Source organism: Heptranchias perlo, chromosome 5 (assembly GCF_035084215.1).
Source record: "Heptranchias perlo isolate sHepPer1 chromosome 5, sHepPer1.hap1, whole genome shotgun sequence".
Classification (NCBI taxonomy): Eukaryota; Metazoa; Chordata; class Chondrichthyes; order Hexanchiformes; family Hexanchidae; genus Heptranchias; species Heptranchias perlo.
The window spans coordinates 23,442,794-23,463,955 of record NC_090329.1 but is presented as its reverse complement, the minus strand read 5'-3'; the positions used below and the strand labels follow the sequence as shown (position 1 = coordinate 23,463,955).

Here is a 21,162-nt window from a genome sequence, read left to right as displayed (position 1 = left end):
TGGGGTGGACAAATGTAAGGAATCTTACAACACCAGGTTATAGTCCAACAAATTTATTTTAAAATCACAAGCTTTCGGAGATTATCTCCTTCGTCAGATGAATGAATGAAAAGGTTCTCAAATCGCATATCTTATACTATGTTGGGACAGCATCACACCAATCAAAAGGTGTCGTTGTTATTCAAACAGGCCAGTCACGGAGAACAGCACGTCCCAGTACACTGGATATACATTGTGTCAATTACACAGGCAGGCAGAAAGAAACCCAAAATGGCAGAGAGAGGGAGACTGGCCTGTTTGAATAACAACGACACCTTTTGATTGGTGTGATGCTGTCCCAACATAGTATAAGATATGCGATTTGAGAACCTTTTCATTCATTCATCTGACGAAGGAGATAATCTCCGAAAGCTTGTGATTTTAAAATAAATTTGTTGGACTATAACCTGGTGTTGTAAGATTCCTTACATCTTAAAGTAAGTTGACTAATCCAGAGTCCTGCAATAAATCGATTAAAAGCATAAGAGCTGCCTTATTTCCCGGAGACAGGCACTGGGAAATTGGCACGTTTCATCTGAAAATGATTACTGTACGCAGATTCCGTGCTACTCAACCCATCGCAGTCAGCTGTGGCTCAGTGGTAGCTCTCTCGCCTCTGAGTCAGAAGGTCGTGGGTTTGAGTCCCACTCCAAAGACTTGAGCACATAATCCAGGCTGACACTCCCAGCGCAGTACTGAGGGAATGCTGCACTGTCGGAAGTGCCACCTTTTGAATGAGACATTAAACCGAGACCCCGTCCACCCTCTCAGGTGGACATAAAAGAACCCATGGCAGTATTCGAAGAAGAACAGGGGAGTTCTCCCCGGTGTCCTGGCCATATTCATCCCTCAACCAACATCACGAAAACAGATAGGAACATAGGAACAGGAGTAGACCATTCAGCTCCTCGTGCCTGCTCTGCCATTTGATAAGATCATGGCTGATCTGTGATCCATCTCCATGTACCTGCCTTTGGCCCATATCCTTTAATACCTTTGGTTGCCAAAAAGCTATCTATCTCAGATTTAAATTTAGCAATTGAGCTAGTATCAATTGCCGTTTGCAGAAGAGAGTTCCAAACTTCTACCACCCTTTGTGTGTAGAAATGTTTTCTAATCTCGCTCCTGAAAGGTCTGGCTCTAATTTTTAGACTGTGCCCCCTACTCCTAGAATCCCCAACCAGCGATATTGTTTCTCTCTATCCACCCTATCTGTTCCCCTTAATATCTTACAAACTTCGATCAGATCACCCCTTAACCTTTGAAACTCTAGAGAATACAACCCCAATTTGTGTAATCTCTCCTTGTAACTTAACCCTTGAAGTCCAGGTATCATTCTAGTAAACCTACGCTGCACTCCCTCCAAGGCCAATATGTCCTTCCGAAGGTGCGGTGCCCAGAACTGCTCACAGTACTCGGGTGGGGTCTAACCAGGGTTTTGTATAGCTGCAGCATAACTTCTACCCCCTTGTACTCTAGTCCTCTAGATATAAAGGCCAGCATTCCATTAGCCTTATTGATTATTTTCTGCATCTGTTCATGACACTTCAATGATCTATGTACCTGTACCCCTAAGTCCCTTTGGACATCCACTGTTTTTAACTTTTTACCATTTAGAAAGTACCCCGTTCTATCCTTTTTTGATCCAAAGTGGGTGACCTCACATTTGTCTACATTGAATTCCATTTGCCACAGTTTTGCCCATTCACCTAATCTATCAATATCGCTTTGTAATTTTATGTTTTCATCTACACTGCTTACAATGCCACCAATCTTTGTGTCATCGGCAAACTTAGATATGAGACTTTCTATGCCTTCATCTAAGTTATTAATAAATACTGTGAATAATTGAGGCCCCAAGACAGATCCCTGTGGGACTCCACTAGTCACATCCTGCCAATGTGAGTACCTACCCATTATCCCTACTCTCTGTCGCCTTTTGCTCAGCCAACTTCCTAACCAAGTCCGTACTTTTCCCTCGATTCCATGGGCTTCTATCTTAGCTAACGGTCTCTTATGTGGGACCATATCAAATGCCTTCTGGAAGTCCATATAAATAACATCCACTGACATTCCCCTATCCACTACTTTAGTCACCACTTCAAAAAATTCAGTCAGGTTTGTCAGGCACGACCTACCTTTCACAAATCCATGCTGGCTCTCTCTGATTAACTGAAAATTCTCGAGGTGTTCAGTCACCCTATCCTTAATTATAGACTCTAGCATTTTCCCCACAACAGATGTTAGGCTAACTGGTCTATAATTCCCTGGTTTCCCTCTCTCTTTCCTTTCTTAAAAAGCGGAGTGACATGTGCAATTTTCCAAACTAGAGGGACAGTTCCTGAATCTAGAGAACTTTTGAAAGATTATAGTTAGGGCATCTGCAATGTGCTCACCTACTTCCTTTAAAACCCTGGGATGGAAACCATCTGGTCCTGGGGATTTGTCACTCTTTAGTGCTATTATTTTCATCATTACTGTTGCTTTACTTATATTAATTTTATCGAGTCCCTGTCCCCGATTCAATATTAGTTTTCTTGGGATTTCCAGCATGCTATCCTCTTTTTCTACTGTAAATACTGACACAAAGTAATTGTTCAACATGTCCGCCATTTCCCCATTGTCAATGACAATATCCCCACTTTCAGTTTTTAAGGGGCCAACACTGCTCCTGACCACCCTCTTTTTCCTAATGTAACTATAAAAGTTCTTCGTATTGGTTTTGATATCCCTTGCAAGTTTCTTTTCATACTCTCTTTTTGTAGCTCTTACTATCTGTTTTGTGACCCTTTGTTGATCTTTATATCTTTCCCATTTGTCAGGATCTGTGCCATTTTTTGCCTTTTTGTATGCCCTTTCCTTATGTCTTATACTGTCCCTTACCTCTTTAGTTGTCCATGGCTGTTTTTTTTGGCAAGTAGAGTTCTTGCCCCTCGGGTATAAACCGATTCTGTATCACGTTAAATGTTTCTTTAAACATTTCCAACTGATGATCAGTCGTTTTACCCATTAACAGATTTGCCCAGTTTACTGTGGACAATCTCTGTCTCATCCCATTGAAGTCGGCCTTACCCAAGTCTAGAATCTTCGCAGCTGATTCACTTTTTTCCCTTTCAAACACTACATTGAACTCGATCATGTTATGATCACTATTGGATAGATGTTTGCGCACAGTTAAGCCGTTAACTAAATCTGGTTCATTACTCATTACTAAATCTAGTATGGCTTGCCCCCTTGTTGCCTCTAGGACATTCTGCTGTAGAAAACTATCCCGTACACACTCAAGAAATTTACTACCTTTCTGACAGTTGCTAGTCTGCTTTTCCCAATCTATGTGAAGGGTAAAGTCCCCCATTAAGACCACTATGCCTTTGTTACACGCTTGTCTAAACTCTGCATTTATACAATCTAGCACTTCAGAGCTGCTGCCAGGGGTCCTATACACAATTCCCACTATAGTCTTAGATCCTTTCCTATTTCTCAATTCAACCCATAAGGTCTCTGTTGGCTGCTTACCTCTCGTCATATCCTCCTTTATCATTGAAGTGATTTCATCTCTAATCACTAAGGCTACTCCTCCCCCTCTTCCATTTTCCCTATCTCTCCTGTAGACCTTATAACCCAGTATATTTAGTTCCCAATCCTGACCATCCTGCAGCCAAGTCTCAGTAATAGCTATCATGTCATACCCTCCAATTTGAATTTGAACCTGTAGTTCATTTAATTTATTCGTTATACTCCGTGCATTTGTATATAGAACTCTTAGTTGGGCCTGACCCTAGCCTGACCTTCAGCTTTGATGCTGGGTTAATCGCCCTACGCCTTCTAGTTTTCACTTTATCTGTAGTGTCTAAAGTACACTTTCTTTCTGCTGCTCTACGCTTTTCCCTTTCACTTGTTCTTGAACAACTGTTTGTACTACTTGTATTGTAAATTTCCCCTGGGTCTTCCCCTCTCTTGCTCTCAACTTTACTCCCTTCTGACTCTCCGCTCAGGTTCCCATCCCCCTGCCATTCTAGTTTAAACCTTCCCTAACAGCACTAGCAAACATCCCCGCGAGGACATTGGTCCCTGTCCTGCTCGGGTGTAACCCGTCCCGCTTGTACAGGTCCCACCTTCCCCAGAACCAGTCCCAATGTCCCAGGAATCTAAATCCCTCCCTCCTGCACCATCCCTGCAGCCACGCATTCATCCGGTCTATTCTCCTGTTCCTATACTCACTAGCACTGGTAGTAATCCTGAGATCACTACCTTTGAGGTCCTGCTTTTTAATTTATCTCCTAACTCCTTAAATTCACCTTGCAGGACCTCATCCCTTTTTTTAACCTACGTCGTTGGTACCGATATGGACCACGACTAATGGCTGTTCACCCTCCCCCTCCAGAATGTCCTGCAGCCGCTCCGCGACATCCTTGACCCTAGCACCAGGGAGGCAACATACCATCCTGGAGTTACGTTTGCGGCCGCAGAAACGCCTATCTGTTCCCCTTACAATTGAATCCCCTATCACTATAGCCCTGCCACTCTTCTTCCTCCCCTCCTGTGCTGCAGAGCCACCCGTGGTGCCCCGAACTTGGCTCTTGCTGCTTTCCCCTGATGAGCCATCTCCCCCAACAGTATCCAAAGTGGTATATCTGTTTGAGAGGGAGATGGCCCCGGGGACTCTTGCTCTACTTGCCTAGTCCTTTTACCCTGCCTGGCGGTCACCCATTTCCTTTCTGCCTGCGTAATCTTTACCTGTGGTGTGACCACCTCACTGAACGTGCTATCCACGATAGTCTCAGCATCACGGATGTTCCACAGTGAATCCACCCGCAGCTCCAGCTCCGAAATGCGGTTAGCCAGTAGCTGCAGCTGGACACACTTCCTGCACACATGGTCGTCAGGGACACTGGTGGTGTCCATGACTTCCCACATAGCAGGAGGAGCATATCACGGGTGCGAGCTCTGCTGCCATGACTTGCCTTAGATTTACACTGCGTTCACCTCTCAGACTCTCCTCCCGCGCTCTCCTTTTATACTGCCTCACCTGTGACGTCCCACAGTAGTTTTCTCAGGTCCTCCGCCGCTCTGGGGAAAAAGTTAGGAAAAGCAAGGCAAAGCAGCACCTCCTTCCCCCACTTCACCAAACTCCCACACTCACCAAACTCTCAGCTGTCTCACTCTGTGCCTGCTGTTTGTGGGATCTTGCTGTGCACAAATTGGCTGCTGCGTTCCCTACATTACAACAGTAACTACAGTTCAAAAGTGGTTCATTGGCCATGAAGCGTTTTGGGACATCCTGAGATCGTGAAAGGCGCGATAGAAATAGAAGTTTTAAAAAAATTATTTAATGTGCAGGAATGAGACACTGTCAATGTAAAACAAGCTTTAACTGTGTGTTTAAAAAATGTAATTGGATATTGATGTTGGAGAAGTGTGTGTGTGCGGTAAGTGTAGTTTGTTTAGAGCCTGATTCTTCCCTGTCTGGGTTCCTCCTGATTTCAAGCTGTGCTTATTGTTGTGAATAGGCCCAGCTGAAGGGAGAGGAGGAGGTGATTCAGGATGGATTTGGACAGGACGTGGCAGCAGTGGCTGGAGGGTTTACTTACACTATCCACGGTACGTCAGTGAAAGAGCAGATAGCAACCCCGCCAGCGATATCAGTGTAAACTGCACAGCCCCTTATCTTTGAAACCATGCAGCCAAAACAGTAATGTAGAAAATAGCCAGCAAGAAGGATGTTGGTGCTGAAGAGCCTTAGCTTTGTAAATGGGGAACATAACAGTTCTTTAGTGTGACTTATATTAGCTTCTTCTGTTAATGGCCACTTGTACAAATTGGGCACTTAACCTCTTGTGTTTTTGCCCCATTAGTTCACATAGATTTACAGTTTATTATCACAGTAAAAGACTGTTATCACTACCAAAAGCATATAGAATTATATAGATAATTTTTATTTAAAGGAGAAGGTAGTCTCACAGAGTACTTTCCTACATTAACAACAGTGCCTCCACTTCAAAAGTCCTTCATTGGCTGTAAAGCGCTTTGGGACGTCCTGAGGTCATGAAAGGCAGTGAATTCTAGATCTTAACAATCTGTTGCATAAAAAAAAATTCTCTTCATCTCGCCTCTGGTTCTTTTGCGAAATTACCTTAAACCTGTACAAAAGGACACTCCCAAAAAAGCAGACACATATTGACAGTCCCAAGTAACTAACATTGCAACAGATACAAGCTGCACCTTGGACCCATGGACACTCGCAAATTACAAACTACGGTCAGCCTTCAACGCACTAAGTCCGTTTACAACTTAAAACACGGGTAATGCAGGTCAGCGTGAGGCGGCAGTGGGTGAAAGAAACGGCTTTTGTGGAACGGGGAGCTCTTTACCCAGCATCCACAGCGGCAGAGAAACCGCTGCGTCCCAGGGACCAAGCACTTGCACGGCTGCGACCCAGGGACCGAGCGCTTGCACGGCTGCGTCCCAGGGACCGAGCGCTTGCACGGCTGCGTCCCAGGGACCGAGCGCTTGCACGGCTGCGACCCAGGGACCGAGCGCTTGCACGGCTGCGACCCAGGGACCGAGCACTTGCACGGCTGCGTCCCAGGGACCGAGCGCTTGCACGGCTGCGACCCAGGGACCGAGCGCTTGCACGGCTGCGACCCAGGGACCGAGCGCTTGCACGGCTGCGTCCCAGGGACCGAGCGCTTGCACGGCTCTATCCCAAGGATAGAGCGGTTTCTCTGCCACTATGGATGCTGTGTAAAGAGCTCCCCATTCGAAAAGCCGGGAACTGCACCGGGCAACATCACACCTCAGTTCATCAGGTACTGCTGAGCTGTTAACAGCCCACTACCCAACCCGCAGCACTTCAAACATTAGCAGCTGCAGCACACAGAGGGAGGGGCTCCCCAGTCAGGAGTCTGCAGGACATTAATCCCCCGAGCTTGGCTGGGATCTCCCAGGCATTCCTGCCCTACAGCAGCCACCTCACCCTGTGCAGGCAGCCAACATAGCAGATCCCAGGATCACAACATCCCTCCCTCAATGGAAAAGGATCCCGGGTTGGCAAAGAAATGAGAAACCCAACAAACAGAGAATGAACCGAAATCACATCCCGCAGGCTCCAGAATTAGGCACGATCCCAGTTGAGGATGAAAAAAAGGAACACTGCAGGAGATACAGCCAATCCCGGGATATTTGGTACATCCGGTTTACTGTACATACAATAACCATTTTAAAAATAAGGACACCTGCAAATAAAGGACACCTGATGCAAGTTCCTTAGGTGTCCCTAATTTCCAGGTTTCACTGCACCTTAAATCTGTGTCCTCTGCTTACCGACCCTTTTGATTTAAAAAAAAGTATCTTTTACCAGTCATATAATTTTTATGGGATTAATTGACAACCCACCACATCGGCATTCCTTCCTTCCAGAGACACCAGTGACTGGGAGAAGCCCCTCCCCCCTCCTGAATAGCTCAGAATAGTTTACTGGAACAGAACCAATCGTGAGAAAAGATGGTGACTCACTGCGTGCTTTCCCAGTCATGTGTTATTCCAGGATTACTCCAGGCCGCTTCCGGAGTTACTACTCCCGAGAAAATGAGCTGATCCCACGAGTGGATCTTTCTCCATTGTTGACATTACCAGACGGAGGGAAAAACCCCAAATCAGCAGGGATATTTTATAAGTGCTGATTATATTTTGTGTCTCGTAGAGACATACTACAGGGGTACGGTGGTGTAGTGATTATGTAACTGGACTAGTAATCCAGAGAATGAGAGTTCATAATCCCACCAAGGGCAGTTTGAGAATTTGAACTAAAAAATCTGAAAATATTACATGGAATTACACAGCATTTACAGCACAGAAACAGGCCATTGGGCCCAACAGGTCCATGCCGGTGTTTATGCTCCACACAAGCCTCCTCCCACCTTTCTTCATCTCACCCTATCAGCATACCCTTCTATTCCTTTCTCCCTCATTTGTTTATCTAGCTTCCCCATAAATGCATCTATGCTATTCGCCTTAACCAGTCCTTGTGGTAGCGAGTTCCACATTCTCACCACTCTCTGGGTAAAGAGGTTTATCCTGAATTTTCCATTGGATTTATTAGTGACTATCTTATATTTATGGCCCCTAGCTTTGGTCTCCCCACAAGTGGAAACAGCTGGTCTCAGTAAAAGTGACCACGAAGCGTTAGATTGTCGTAAAAACCCGACTAGTTCACTAATGTATCTTTAGGGAAGGAAACCTGCCGTCCTTACCCGGTCTAGGCCTATATGTGACTTCAGTCCCCGCACCCACGTGATTGACTCTTAACAGGGTTCCTGCCCTCTGAAGTGGCCTAGCAAGACCCTTAGTCGTAGCAAATGGGCAACTAGGGCAATAAATGCCAGCGACGCTCATGCCCCGACAACAAATTTTTTAAAAATGCCCTCTGCATATTATAACTCCTTACTAGACCACTATTATAACCTCTCCTTACAGCTTTTTGATAAGTAACCCCTTCTCCGTCCATTATAACTCGTCTGAATTATAGGAGAGCATGGCAGACAGGGTTAACTACAAGCACAGATGCAGGCTATCACTCTACTCTTTTTCAGATGGCGCTGCACTCCTGGAAAGCCTCACCACTAGGCCCAACCGGTTTGCAAGCCACAAACATAAGCTCAGGGAAGAGGATGCAGCCTTACAAGAAGAAAGCCAAACCTACCAGGATATCGTTTTTGTAGACGTGATAGACACATACAGAAATGTGCCACATAAGTTATTGCACTTTTATCAGTGGTAAGGGATATTCATCATTTTGATCAACCTTTGTGTCAGCCCTGGCTCAGTTGGTAGCTCTCGCGCCTCTGAATCAGAAGATCATAAAAATAGGGTTTACAGACAAGATAAAGAAAGAGAAGGGGATAAAAAAGGAGGGGGTTGGCAATTTTGATTAAAGAAACAATTACAGCTGTGAGGAGGGATGATATGTTAGAAGGATCATCAAATGAGACCATATGGGTTGAGCAAAGGAACAAAAAAGGGGCAGTCACATTACTGGGAGTGTACTATAGACCACAAACAATCAGAGGGAGATAGAAGAGAAAATATGTAGGCAAATTTCTGATAAGTGCAAAAACAGTAGGACAGTAATAGTAGGGTATTTCAACTACCTTAATATTAACTGGGACACAGAGGGTGCAAAATTCTTAAATTGCATCCAGGAGAACTTTTTTAGCCAGTACATAGGAAGCCCAACAAGAGAGGGGGCAGTTCTGGATTTAGTTTTAGGAAATGAGGCTGGGCAGGTGGAAGGAGTATCAGTGGGAGAGCATTTTGGTGATAGTGATCATAATTCCGTTAGTTTTAGCATAGTTATGGAAAAGGACAAAGATAGAACAGGAATTAAAGTTCTCAATTGGGAAAAGACCAATTTTACCAAGCTGAGAAGTGATTTAGCAGAAGTGGACTGGAGACAGCTACTTGAAGGTAAATCACTGTCAGAGCAGTGGGAGACATTCAAGGGGTGCAGAGTAAACATGTTCCCACAAAGAAAAAGGGTGGGGGCTTTCAAATCTAGAGCCCCCTGGATGTCAAGGAGCAGACCGGGTAGGATAAAGCAAAAAAGGAAAGCTTATGTCAGGCACCGAGAACTGAATACTACAGAAAGCCTAGAGGAGTATAAAAAGTGCAGGGGTGGAATTAAAAGGAAAATTAGGAAAGCAAAGAGAGGGCATGAGAAAATATTGACAAGTAAAATCAAGGAAAACCCAAAGAGATATCAAAGAAACGGCTGAGTGCACTCGATACAGCAAAGGCTATGGGCCCTGACAACATCCCGGCTGTAGTGCTGAAGACTTGTGCTCCAGAACTAGCTGCGCCTCTAGCCAAGTTGTTCCAGTACAGCTACAACACTGGCATCTACCCGACAATATGGAAAATTGCCCAGGTATGTCCTGTCCACAAAAAGCAGGACAAATCCAATCCGGCCAATTACCGCCCCATCAGTCTACTCTCAATCATCAGCAAAGTGATGGAAGGTGTCGTCGACAGTGCTATCAAGCGGCACTTACTAACCAATAACCTGCTCACCGATGCTCAGTTTGGGCTGTTTCGGCTCCAGACCTCATTACAGCCTAGATCCAAACATGGACAAAAGAGCTGAATTTCAGAGGTGAGGTGAGAGTGACTGCCCTTCACATGAAGGCAGCATTTGACCAAGTGTGGCACCAAGGAGCCCTAGTAAATTGAAGTCAATGGGGATCAAGGTGAAAACTCTCCAGTGGCTGGAGTCATACCTAGCACAAAGGAAGATGGTTGTGGTTGTTGGAGGCCAATCATCTTAGCCCCAGGACATTGCTGCAGGAGTTCCTCAGGGCAGTGTCCTAGGCCCAATCACCTTCAGCTGCTTTATCAATGACCTTCCCTCCATCATAAGGTCAGAAATGGGGATGTTTGCTGATGATTGCACAGTGTTCAGTTCCATTCGCAACCCCTCAAATAATGAAGCAGTCCGTGCCCGCATGCAGCAAGACCTGGACAACATCCAGGCTTGGGCTGATAAGTGGCAAGTAACATTGCACTAGACAAGTGCCAGGCAATGACCATCTCTAACAAGAGAGAGTCTAACCACCTCCCCTTTGACATTCAACGGCATTACCATCGCCGAATCCTCCACCATCAACATCCTGGGGGTCACCATTGACCAGAAACTTAACTGGACCAACCACATAAATACTGTGGCTACAAGAGCAGGTCAGAGGCTGGGTATTCTGCCGCAAATGACTCACCTCCTGACTCCCCAAAGCCTTTCCACCATCTACAAGGCACAAGTCAGGGTTGTGATGGAATACTCTCCACTTGCCTGGATGAGTGCAGCTCCAACAACACTCAAGAAGCTCGACACCATCCAGGACAAAGCAGCCCGCTTGAGTGGCACCCCATCCACCACCCTAAACATTCACTCCCTTCACCACCGGCGCACCGTGGCTGCAGTGTGTACCATCTACGGGATGCACTGCAGCAACTCACCAAGGCTTCTTCGACAGCACCTCCCAAACCCTCGACCTCTACTACCTGAAAGGACAAGGACAAGGGCAGCAGGTACATGGGAACAACACCACCTGCACGTTCCCCTCCAAGTCACGCACCATCCCGACTTGGAAATATATTGCCGTTCCTTCATCGTCGCTGGGTCAAAATCCTGGAATTCCCTATCTAACAGCACTGTAGGAGAACCTTCACCACACGGTCTGCAGCGGTTCAAGAAGGCGGCTCATCACTACCTTCTCGAGGGCAATTAAGAATGGGCAATAAATGCTGGCCTTGCCAGTGATGCCCACGACCCATGAACAAATAAAAAAAAAACATTAAGAGCAAAAGGATAACTAAGGAAAGAGTAGGGCCTATTCGAGACCAAAAAGGTAACTTATGTGTGGAGGTAGAAGATGTTGGAATGGTTCTTAATGAATACTTTGTGTCTGTCTTCACAAAAGAGAGGGATGATGCAGACATTGCAGTTAAGGAGGAGGAGTGTGAAATATTAGATGGGATAAACATAGTGAGAGAGGAAGTATTAAGTATCTTTGAAAGTAGATAAATCACCAGGGCTGGATGAAATATATCCCAGGCTGTTAAAAGAAGCAAGGGAGGAAATAGCGTAGGCTCTGACTATCATTTTCCAATCCTCACTGAATACAGGCATGGTGCCGGAGGATTGAAGGACTGCTAACGTACTGTTGTTTAAAAAGGGAGCTCGGGATAGACCAAGTAATTACAGGCCAGTCAGTCTAACCTCGGTGGTGGGCAAATTATTGGAATCAATTCTGAGGGACAGGATAAACCGTCACTTAGAAAGGCACGGAGTAATCAAGGACAGTCAGCATGGATTTGTTAAGGGAAGGTCGTGTCTGACTAACTTGACTGAATTTTTTGAGGAGGTAACAAGGAGGGTTGTCTACATGGATGTTAGCAAGGCTTTTGACAAGGTCCCACATGGCAGACTGGTCAAAAAAGTACAAGCCCATGGGATCCAAGGGAGAGTGGCAAGTTGGATCCAAAATTGGCTCAGTGGCAGGAAGCAAAGGGTAATGGTGGATGGGTGTTTTTGCGACTGGAAGGCTGTTTCCAGTGGGGTTCCGTAGGCTCAGTACTAGGTCCCTTGCTTTTTGTGATATATATTAATGATTTGGACTTAAATGTAGGGGGCATGATTAAGAAGTTTGCAGATGATACAAAAATTGGCCGGTGGTTGATAGTGAGGAGGAAAGCTGTAGACTGCAGGAAGATATCAAAGGACTGGTCAGGTGGGCAGAAAAGTGGCAAATGGAATTCAATCCAGACAAGTGTGAGGTAATGCATTTGGGGAGGGCAAACAAGGCAAGGGAGTACACAATAAATGGGAGGATACTGAAAGGTGTAGAGGAAGTGAGAGACCTTGGAATGCATGTCCACAGATCCCTGAAGAGAGCAGATCCGGGAGATAAGGTGGTTAAGAAGGCATATGAAATACTTTCCTTTATTAGCCAAGGCATAGAATATAAGAGCAGGGAGGTTATGCTGGAACTGTGTAAAACACTGGTTAGGCCACAGCTTGAGTAATGCGTACAGTTCTGGTCACCACATTACAGAAAGGATGTGATTGCACTAGAGAGGGTACAGGGGAGATTTACAAGGATGTTGCCAGGACTGGAGAATTTTAGCTATGAGGAAAGATTGGATAGGTTGGAGTTGTTCTCTTTGGAACAGAGGAGGCTGAGGGGAGATTTACTTGAGGTGTACAAAATTATGAGGGGTGTAGATATAGTAGGTAGGAAGGACTGTTGGGGGGGGTTTAAACTAACTTGGCAGGGGGATGGGATACAGAGTGGAGCTACAATAGGGGGTGATGTGCAGCCAAATATAGAGAAAAAAACAAGTCAGCTTGGAAGACAGGGCAAATATGTAAGGGCAAGGCTGGATGGCATCTATTTTAATGCAAGGAGTCTTGCGAATAAGGTGGATGAACTGAAGGTGTTGATAAACACATGGGAGTATGATATTGTTGCTGTCACAGAGACATGGTTGAGGGAGGGGCAAGACTGGCAGCTCAATATTCCGGGGTACAGAATCTTCAGGCGAGACAGAGGGGGAGGTATAAGAGGAGGGGGGGTCGCAATATTAATTAAAGAATCAATTACTGCCATAAGGAGGGATGATATATTAGCAGGTTCCTCTAATGAGGCCATATGGGTGGAGCTTAAAAACAAAAAGGGGGCAAGCACTTTGATGGGAGTGTACTATAGACCCCCAAACAGTCAGGGGGAGATAGAGGAACAGATATGTAGGCAAATCTCAGAAAATTGTGCAAATAATAGGGTAATAATAGTGGGGGATTTCAACTTCCCCAATATTAACTGGGATACTCAGAGTGTAAAAGGCTTAGAGGGTACAAAATTCTTAACATGCATCCAGGAGAGCTTTTTGAGCCAGCATGTAGAAAGTCCTACAAGAGAGGGGGCGGTACTGGACCTAATTCTAGGGAATGTGGCCGGCCAAGTGGAAGAAGTGCTAGTAGGTGAGCACTTTGGTGACAGTGACCATAATTCAGTGAGATTTAAGGTGGTCATGGAAAAGGACAGGGAGGGGCCGGAAATAAAGGTTCTAAATTGGGGGAAGGCCGATTTTAATAGGATAAGGCAGGATCTGGCCAAAATGGACTGGGATCAGCTGCTTGTAGGAAAATCCGCATCGGAGCAATGGGAGTCTTTCAGAAGGGAGATTGAGACCATACAATGGCAACATGTTCCCGTAAAGGTCAAGGGTGGTTCCAAGAACTCCAGGGAACCTTGGATGTCAGGGGATATACGAGAATGGATTAGGAAAAAAAGGAGGGCTTTTGGCAGATACAAAAGGCTAAAGATGGAGGAAGCCCTAGAGGAGTACAAAAAGTGCAGGGCGATACTTAAAAAAGAAATTAGGAGATCAAGGAGGGGCCATGAAATAACACTGGCGAGCAAAATAAAGGAAAATCCTAAGATGTTTTATAAGTATATTAAGGCTAAGAGGATGACGAGGGAAAAAATAGGGCCCATTAGGGACAAAAATGGCAATCTGTGTGTGGAGCCGGCAGATGTAGGAGGGGTTCTAAATGAATTTTTTGCATCTGTTTTCACTATGGAGAAGGACGATGTAGACATAGAAATACGGCAGGGGGACTGTGATATACTCGAACATATTAACATCGAGCGGGAGGAGGTATTGGCGGTTTTAGCAGGCCTAAAAATGGATAAATCCCCAGGCACGGACGAAATGTATCCCAGGTTACTGTGTGAGGCAAAGGAGGAGATTGCGGGGGCTCTAACACATATATTCAGAACCTCTCTGGCCACAGGGGATGTGCCAGAGGACTGGAGAACCGCTAATGTAGTACCATTATTCAAGAAGGGGAGTAGGGAAAAACCAGGGAACTACAGGCCAGTGAGCCTAACATCAGTGGTAGGAAAATTATTGGAAAAAATTCGGAAGGACAAAATTAGTCTCCACTTGGAGAAGCAAGGATTAATCAGGGATAGTCAACATGGCTTTGTCAAGGGAAGATCATGTCTGACTAATTTGATTGAATTTTTTGAGGGGGTGACTAGGCGTGTGGATGAGGGTAACGCAGTGGATGTGGTATACATGGATTTCAGTAAGGCCTTCGATAAAGTCCCGCACAGGAGACTGGTCAAGAAGGTACGAGCCCATGGAATCCAGGGTGCCTTGGCACTTTGGATACAAAACTGGCTTAGTGGCAGAAGGAGAGGGTGATGGTCGAAGGTTGTTTTTGTGACTGGAAGCCTGTGGCCAGTGGGGTACCACAGGGATCGGTGCTGGGTCCCTTGCTGTTTGTGGTCTACATTAACAACTTGGATATGAATGTAAAGGGTATGATCAGTAAGTTCGCTGATGATACAAAAATTGGTAGGGTGGTAAATAGCGAGGAGGATAGCCTCAGTCTGCAGGACGATATAGATGGGTTGGTCAGATGGGCGGAACAGTGGCAAATGGAATTTAACCCGGAAAAGTGCCAGGTGATGCACTTTGGAGGGACTAACAAGGCAAGGGAATACACAATGAATGGGAGGACCCTAGGCAAGACAGAAGGTCAGAGGGATCTTGGTGTGCAAGTTCACAGATCCCTGAAGGCGGCGGAACAGGTAGATAAGGTGGTAAAGAAGGCATATGGGATACTTGCCTTTATTAGCCGAGGCATAGAATATAAGAGCAAGGAGGTTATGATGGAGCTGTATAAAACACTGGTTAGGCCACAGCTGGAGTACTGTGTGCAGTTCTGGTCGCCACACTACAGGAAGGATGTGATCGCTTTGGAGAGGGTGCAGAGGAGATTCACCAGGATGTTACCAGGGCTGGAGCGCTTCAGCTATGAAGAGAGACTGGGAAGATTGGGTTTGTTTTCCTTGGAGCAGAGGAGGCTGAGGGGGGACATGATTGAGGTGTACAAAATTATGAGGGGCACAGATAGGATGGATACTAAGGAGCTTTTTCCCTTCGTTGAGGGTTCTATAACAAGGGGGCATAGATTCAAGGTAAAAGGCGGGAGGTTTAGAGGGGATTTGAGAAAGAACTTTTTCACCCAGAGGGTAGTTGGAGTCTGGAACTCACTGCCTGAAAGGGTTGTGGAGGCAGGAACCCTCACAACATTCAAGAAGCATTTGGATGAGCACTTGAAATGCCATAGCATACAAGGCTACGGACCAAATGCTGGAATATGGGATTAGATTAGACAGGGCTTGATGGCCGGCGCGGACACGATGGGCCGAAGGGCCTCTATCCGTGCTGTATAACTCTATGACTCTATGACTTATTTCCCTTAGCAGAGAAGTCAATAACCAGGGGGCATAGATTTAAAGTGATTGGTGGAAGGATTGGAGGGGAGCTGGGGACAAATTTTTTTACCCAGAGGGTGGTGGGGGTCTGGAACTCACTGCCTGAAAGGGTGGTAGAGGCAGACACCCACAACTCGTTTAAAAAGTACCTGGATGTGTACCTGAAGTGCCGTGACCTACAGGGCTACGGACCAAGTGCTGGAAAGTGGGATTCGGCTGGGGGGCTCATTTCCAGCTGGCACGGACATGATGGGCTGAATGGCCTCCTTCTGTGCCGTAAATTTTCTATGATTCTATAAGAAATAGGCGGAGGAATTGGCCATATAGCCTCTCGAGCCTGCTCCGCCATTCAGTCAGATCATGGCTGATCTTCGACCTCAACTCCACTTTCCCGCCCGATCCCCATATCCCTTGATTCCCCTAGAGTCCAAAAATATATCCATCTCAGCCTTGAATATATTCAATACTCTGTACCCACAACCCTCTCGGGTAGAGAATTCCAAAGATTGACAACCCTCTGGGTGAAGAAATTCCTCCTCATCTCAGTCTTAATGGCCGACTCCTTATCCTGCGACTATGCCCCCTAGTTCTAGACTCTCTCGCCGGGGGAACAATCTCTCAGCATCTACCCTGTCAAGCCCCCTCAGAATCTTACATGTTTCAATGAGATCACCTCTCATTCTTCTAAACTCCAGAGAGTATAGGCCCATTCTATTCATAAGAACATAAGAAGGTTGTGGGTTCAAGTCCCACTCCAGAGACTTGAGCGCATATTCCAGGCTGACACTTCCAATGCAGTACTAAGGGAGTGCTGCACTGTCAAGTGCCGCCTTTCGGATGAGACTTTAAACCGAGGCCCTGTGTGCCCTTTCAGGTGGACATAAAAGATCCCAGGGCACTATTTCGAAGAAGAGCAGGGGAGTTCTCCTGCTCAGTATCCCTGGTCAGTATTTATCCTTCAACAAACATCACTTTTTTAAAAAAAAACAGATTATCTGGTCATTTATCTCATTGCTGTTTATGGGATCTTGCTGTGTGCAAATTGGCTGCTGCATTTCCTACATTACAACAGTGACTACACTTCAGAAAAAAAAGTACTTCATTGGCTGAAGTGCTTTGGGACGTCCTGAGGTGGTGAAAAGTGAGGTATAAAAACAAGATTGTGATCTGAAGTCACACAGATGGGTCTTTTTCTTTGGAAGTCCATGTTTCTGATACGTAGAGACCCAGCACCCTGTTTAGGAGTCTCTCCAAAACCAATGCACCCGCTGGAATGCGGGACAGCTTTTTAATAATATCATGGAATCTGAATCACACTGCTGCATTTGCCTCACGAACAGGTCTGTGGACTCGACAAGCTTCAAGCTGCTGCTAAAAACAGATGACGATTGTTATGTGGATGTGGAGGCTGTGCTGGAGAGATCAGGAGGCAGGCTGGGAGCAACGAATGTATGGTGGGGAAAGTTAGTATCTGCATGTTCACGGGAGCTTCATAAAATCAGAGAATCCTCAGCGATTTCAAAAGCGAGCAAGGAGGAGTGGGACTAATTGGATAGCTCTTTCACTGGGGCCGGCATGGACACGATGGGCAGAATGGCCTCCTTCAGTGCTGTATCATTCTATTCTATGATTCAGTGTGACTCTGCACAGCAGTTATTGAGTAACTGGCTGTCAACGTGTTAAAGTTACTGCATTTTATATTTGTTTATTTTAACATCGTTCTTAAAATAATGGATAACTTGCCTGTTGAGACATGTTTTTTGCCCAGAAGCCCCTGGGAACGATTACTGTTTTTTTATATATATAAAAACAGGAAATGCTGGAAACATGCAGCAGGTCAGGCAGCCTCTGTGGGGAGACAAACAGAGTTAACGGGAATGATTTTTACTCTGAGCCGGGTACCCCACGCGTCCGCAGATATTTGCATGGGGAACCTGGAAGTGAATTGACTGAGTCGCAATCTGCGATCGCAACTCAATCAAAGGTAAGTATTTGAGCTTCCGGGTTTCCCACGCCCCAGGCAGCCAGATTGACAGGCAGTGAAAGGACTGCAAATCAGAGAGGGGGGAGGGAGGGAGGGAGAGAGAGAGAGATAGACATCATCAGCACTGGAAAAAATCGGAGATGGGGGGGAATGTGGACGATATCGGGGTGGGGGGGGTCAGCCAGCAATGGAGATTGGGGGGGCCAGCATCGGGGGGTAGCGGGGGGGGGGGGGGGGGTCGGCTGATTGCCGGGGTCCTGTCGGCCAGGTGAGCTTGTTGAGCCTGGATGAAGCACTCCTGCTCCTCCGGGCCCACAAGCAGTGCAATAAAGGCCCTCACCGCAGGGATCCGGCCCTTCCTGCCTGCTTTCATCTGATGTGAATCGGAAGCGATGGGAAACCCAAACAGGTAAGGTTAAATTCATTTAACTTTTACAATACACAAAATATTAAGTACTTCAAGTATCTCAATGAGGTACATTGCCCTTTTAAGTATCGGCCCGCCGGCTTTAAGTGGGGGCGGAATTTTCTGGTGTCTGCTGTCCACACGCACACAAACCTTTCTAGGTCAAACCTAGAAGTGGGCGAGTTGGAGTCGGGATGCGGTCCCGCTTCAAAAAGCTGTTATTTTAACCTCCCACCCGCCCCCAACCCACCCATTCCTGAGGGTTAAAATTTACCCCAACGTTTTAGGTCAATGACCTTTCAGCAGAACTGGAAGAAGTTAGAGATTTATCCATTTATAAGCAAGTCCAGAGCCAGGGAAAGGGGGGGAGGAAGGAACAAAAGGGAAAGGCCTGTGATCAGGGGGAGGGCAGGAGTGATTAAAAGACAAAAGTAATGATGGTGCAAGGCAAAAGGGGGTGTGATAATGGGGCAAACATGGAAACAAAAGATGGGTCCAGAGGAGGTGTCACTGGTTACGAATGTTCAAGAGAAAATGGATGATTAAGTTGTTGCACTCAATGTTGAGGCCAGAAGGTGGTAAAGTACCCCATCAAAAGATGAGGTGCTGTTCCTTGAGCTTGTGTTGAGCTTAAAAGCTGTTAACCGGCTGCATCTTCCCAGTTCTGACGAGAGGTCATCGACCTGAAACATTAACTCTGTTTCTCTCTCCACAGATGCTGCCTGACCTGCTGAGTATTTTCCAGTGTTTTCTGTTTTTATTTCAGATTTCCAGCATCCGCAGTATTTTGCGACTGTTATTTTTATTCAGTAAAGCTTCCAGCTCGTTAATTTTCTTGACTGATTTCCCCAGTTTCAGGCAGAATTGGGCAGTGGACGGCAGTGGGAAGTGGATGGAGCTCGAGTACCCGAGCCTGGTCTATCCCGATTTTGCCTGCGGTTCTGGTTACGCTGTTTCTCACAACCTGATTCAGTGGCTGGCAGAAAACTCCAAGACACTGAAGATCTATCAGGTATTGGGCACCTTTCTGTGGGTTTTAACTAGCTTGTGGAAATAGTGGCTGTAAAATACACTCTGGTTATTTTTCCCCCTCTTTTAGTTTTTAGGAACATAGGAATTGCTGGACGATAAAAGACCAAAATCCATCTAGTTCGCCTTCAGCCATCCTGCTAGTCGAATCGTACAAGAATAATGGAGTTGTTGACTAATTATAGCAATCAATCTCTATCAATTAGTCTACAACAGACCCAGACATGAGGCGAGGTTAAACCCCCAGTGGTGGAGAGTTTTGGGAACCAGAGGTCCAAAGTCACCTGTTCCTCCCAAGCCTGTTACACTCACCACATGTCATGTCTCAAATTACTCGTATACGGCATCACAAAATGTTATTTCTGAAAGAAACCGATCTAATTTGGTTTGATGGTTTTCATTAACTATCTGGGAGATTCCACTTCCCAGGTGATGAGGTAGAAAGGTGATCAGCTCCCTGCTTTGAACTGGAAGGGGGAAAGTGGGTTCACGGGGTCAGCCTGCACTCACTCTAATGCCAGCTTTCTGTCTGGGGAATTGTTAGACTCTCTGGCCAAGGTCTTGATTTTGAACTTATCATGGGGGTTCCCCCCACGCTATGGGGTCTGCTGGCACAGTACGATCTTATCATGGGGGTTCTCCCCATGCCATGGGGTCATAGAAACATAGAAAATAGGAGCAAGAGTAGGCTATTCGGCCCTTCGAGCCTGCTCCGCCATTCAATATGATCATGGCTGATCCTCTATCTCAACACCATATTCCTGCTCTCTCCCCATACCCTTTGATGCCTTTTGTGTCTAGAAATCTATCTATCTCCTTCTTAAATATATTCAGTGACTTGGCCTCCACAGCCTTCTGTGGTAGAGAATTCCACAGGTTCACCACCCTCTGAGTGAAGAAATGTCTCCTCATCTCAGTCCTAAATGTCCTACCCCTTATCCTGAGACTGTGACCCCTCGTTCTGGACCCCCCAGCCAGGGGAAATATCCTCCCTGCATCCAGTCTGTCTAGCCCTGTCAGAATTTTATATGTTTCAATGAGATCCCCTCTCATTCTTCTAAACTCGAGTGAATACAGGCCGAGTCGACCCAATCTCTCCTCATACGACAGTCCTACCATCCCATGGATCAGTCTGGTGAACCTTTGCTGCACTCCCTCTATGGCAAGTATATCCTTTCTTAGGTAAGGAAACCAAAACTGCACACAATACTCCAGGTGTGGTCTCACCAAAGCCCTGTATAACTGTAGTAAGATATCCTTGCTCCTATACTCAAATCCTCTTGCAATGAAGGCCAACATACCATTTGCCTTCCTAACTGCTTGCTGCACCTGCACGTTTGCTTTCAGTGACTGGTGTACAAGGACACCCAGGTCCCTTTTGTATATCAACATTCCCCAATCTATCACCATTTAAATAATTGTAAACAATTTTACAACACCAAGTTATAGTCCAGCAATTTTATTTTAAATTCACAAGCTTTCGGAGGCTTCCCCCTTCGTCAGGTGAACGATGTGAAATTCACAAGCTTTCGGAGATTATCCCCTTCGTCAGGTGATAATCTCCGAAAGCTTGTGATTTTAAAATAAAATTGTTGGACTATAACCTGGTGTTGTAAGATTCCTTACATTTGTCCATCCCAGTCCATCACCGGCATCTCCACATCCTTTGTTAAATAGTGGGGTTACATCTGCCACCCTCCAATCTGCAGGAATTGTTCCATAATCTATAGAATTTGGGAGATGACAACTAATGCATCCACTATTTCCATGGCTACCTCTGGGATGCAGATTATCAGGTCCTGGGGAATTATCGGCTTTCAGTCCCATTAATTTCTCCAGCACTATTTTTTTCCTAATACTAA

At 46.0% G+C, this 21,162-nt stretch overlaps 1 protein-coding gene across 3 annotated transcripts in view; it reads left to right on the top strand.

Moving 5' to 3' along the window:
* b3galnt2 (beta-1,3-N-acetylgalactosaminyltransferase 2) overlaps positions 1-21,162 on the top strand; it is a 44,958-nt gene that overhangs the window by 15,616 nt on the left and 8,180 nt on the right. For 2 of the 3 annotated variants that reach the window (XM_067984132.1, XM_067984131.1), the window contains 4 exons: positions 5,550-5,640; positions 8,631-8,814; positions 17,222-17,344; positions 19,124-19,283. In XM_067984132.1, the coding sequence (XP_067840233.1) occupies positions 5,550-5,640; positions 8,631-8,814; positions 17,222-17,344; positions 19,124-19,283 (558 nt within the window). The remainder of the gene's footprint in view (positions 1-5,549; positions 5,641-8,630; positions 8,815-17,221; positions 17,345-19,123; positions 19,284-21,162) is intronic. The other variant, XM_067984133.1, reaches the window with a different exon arrangement.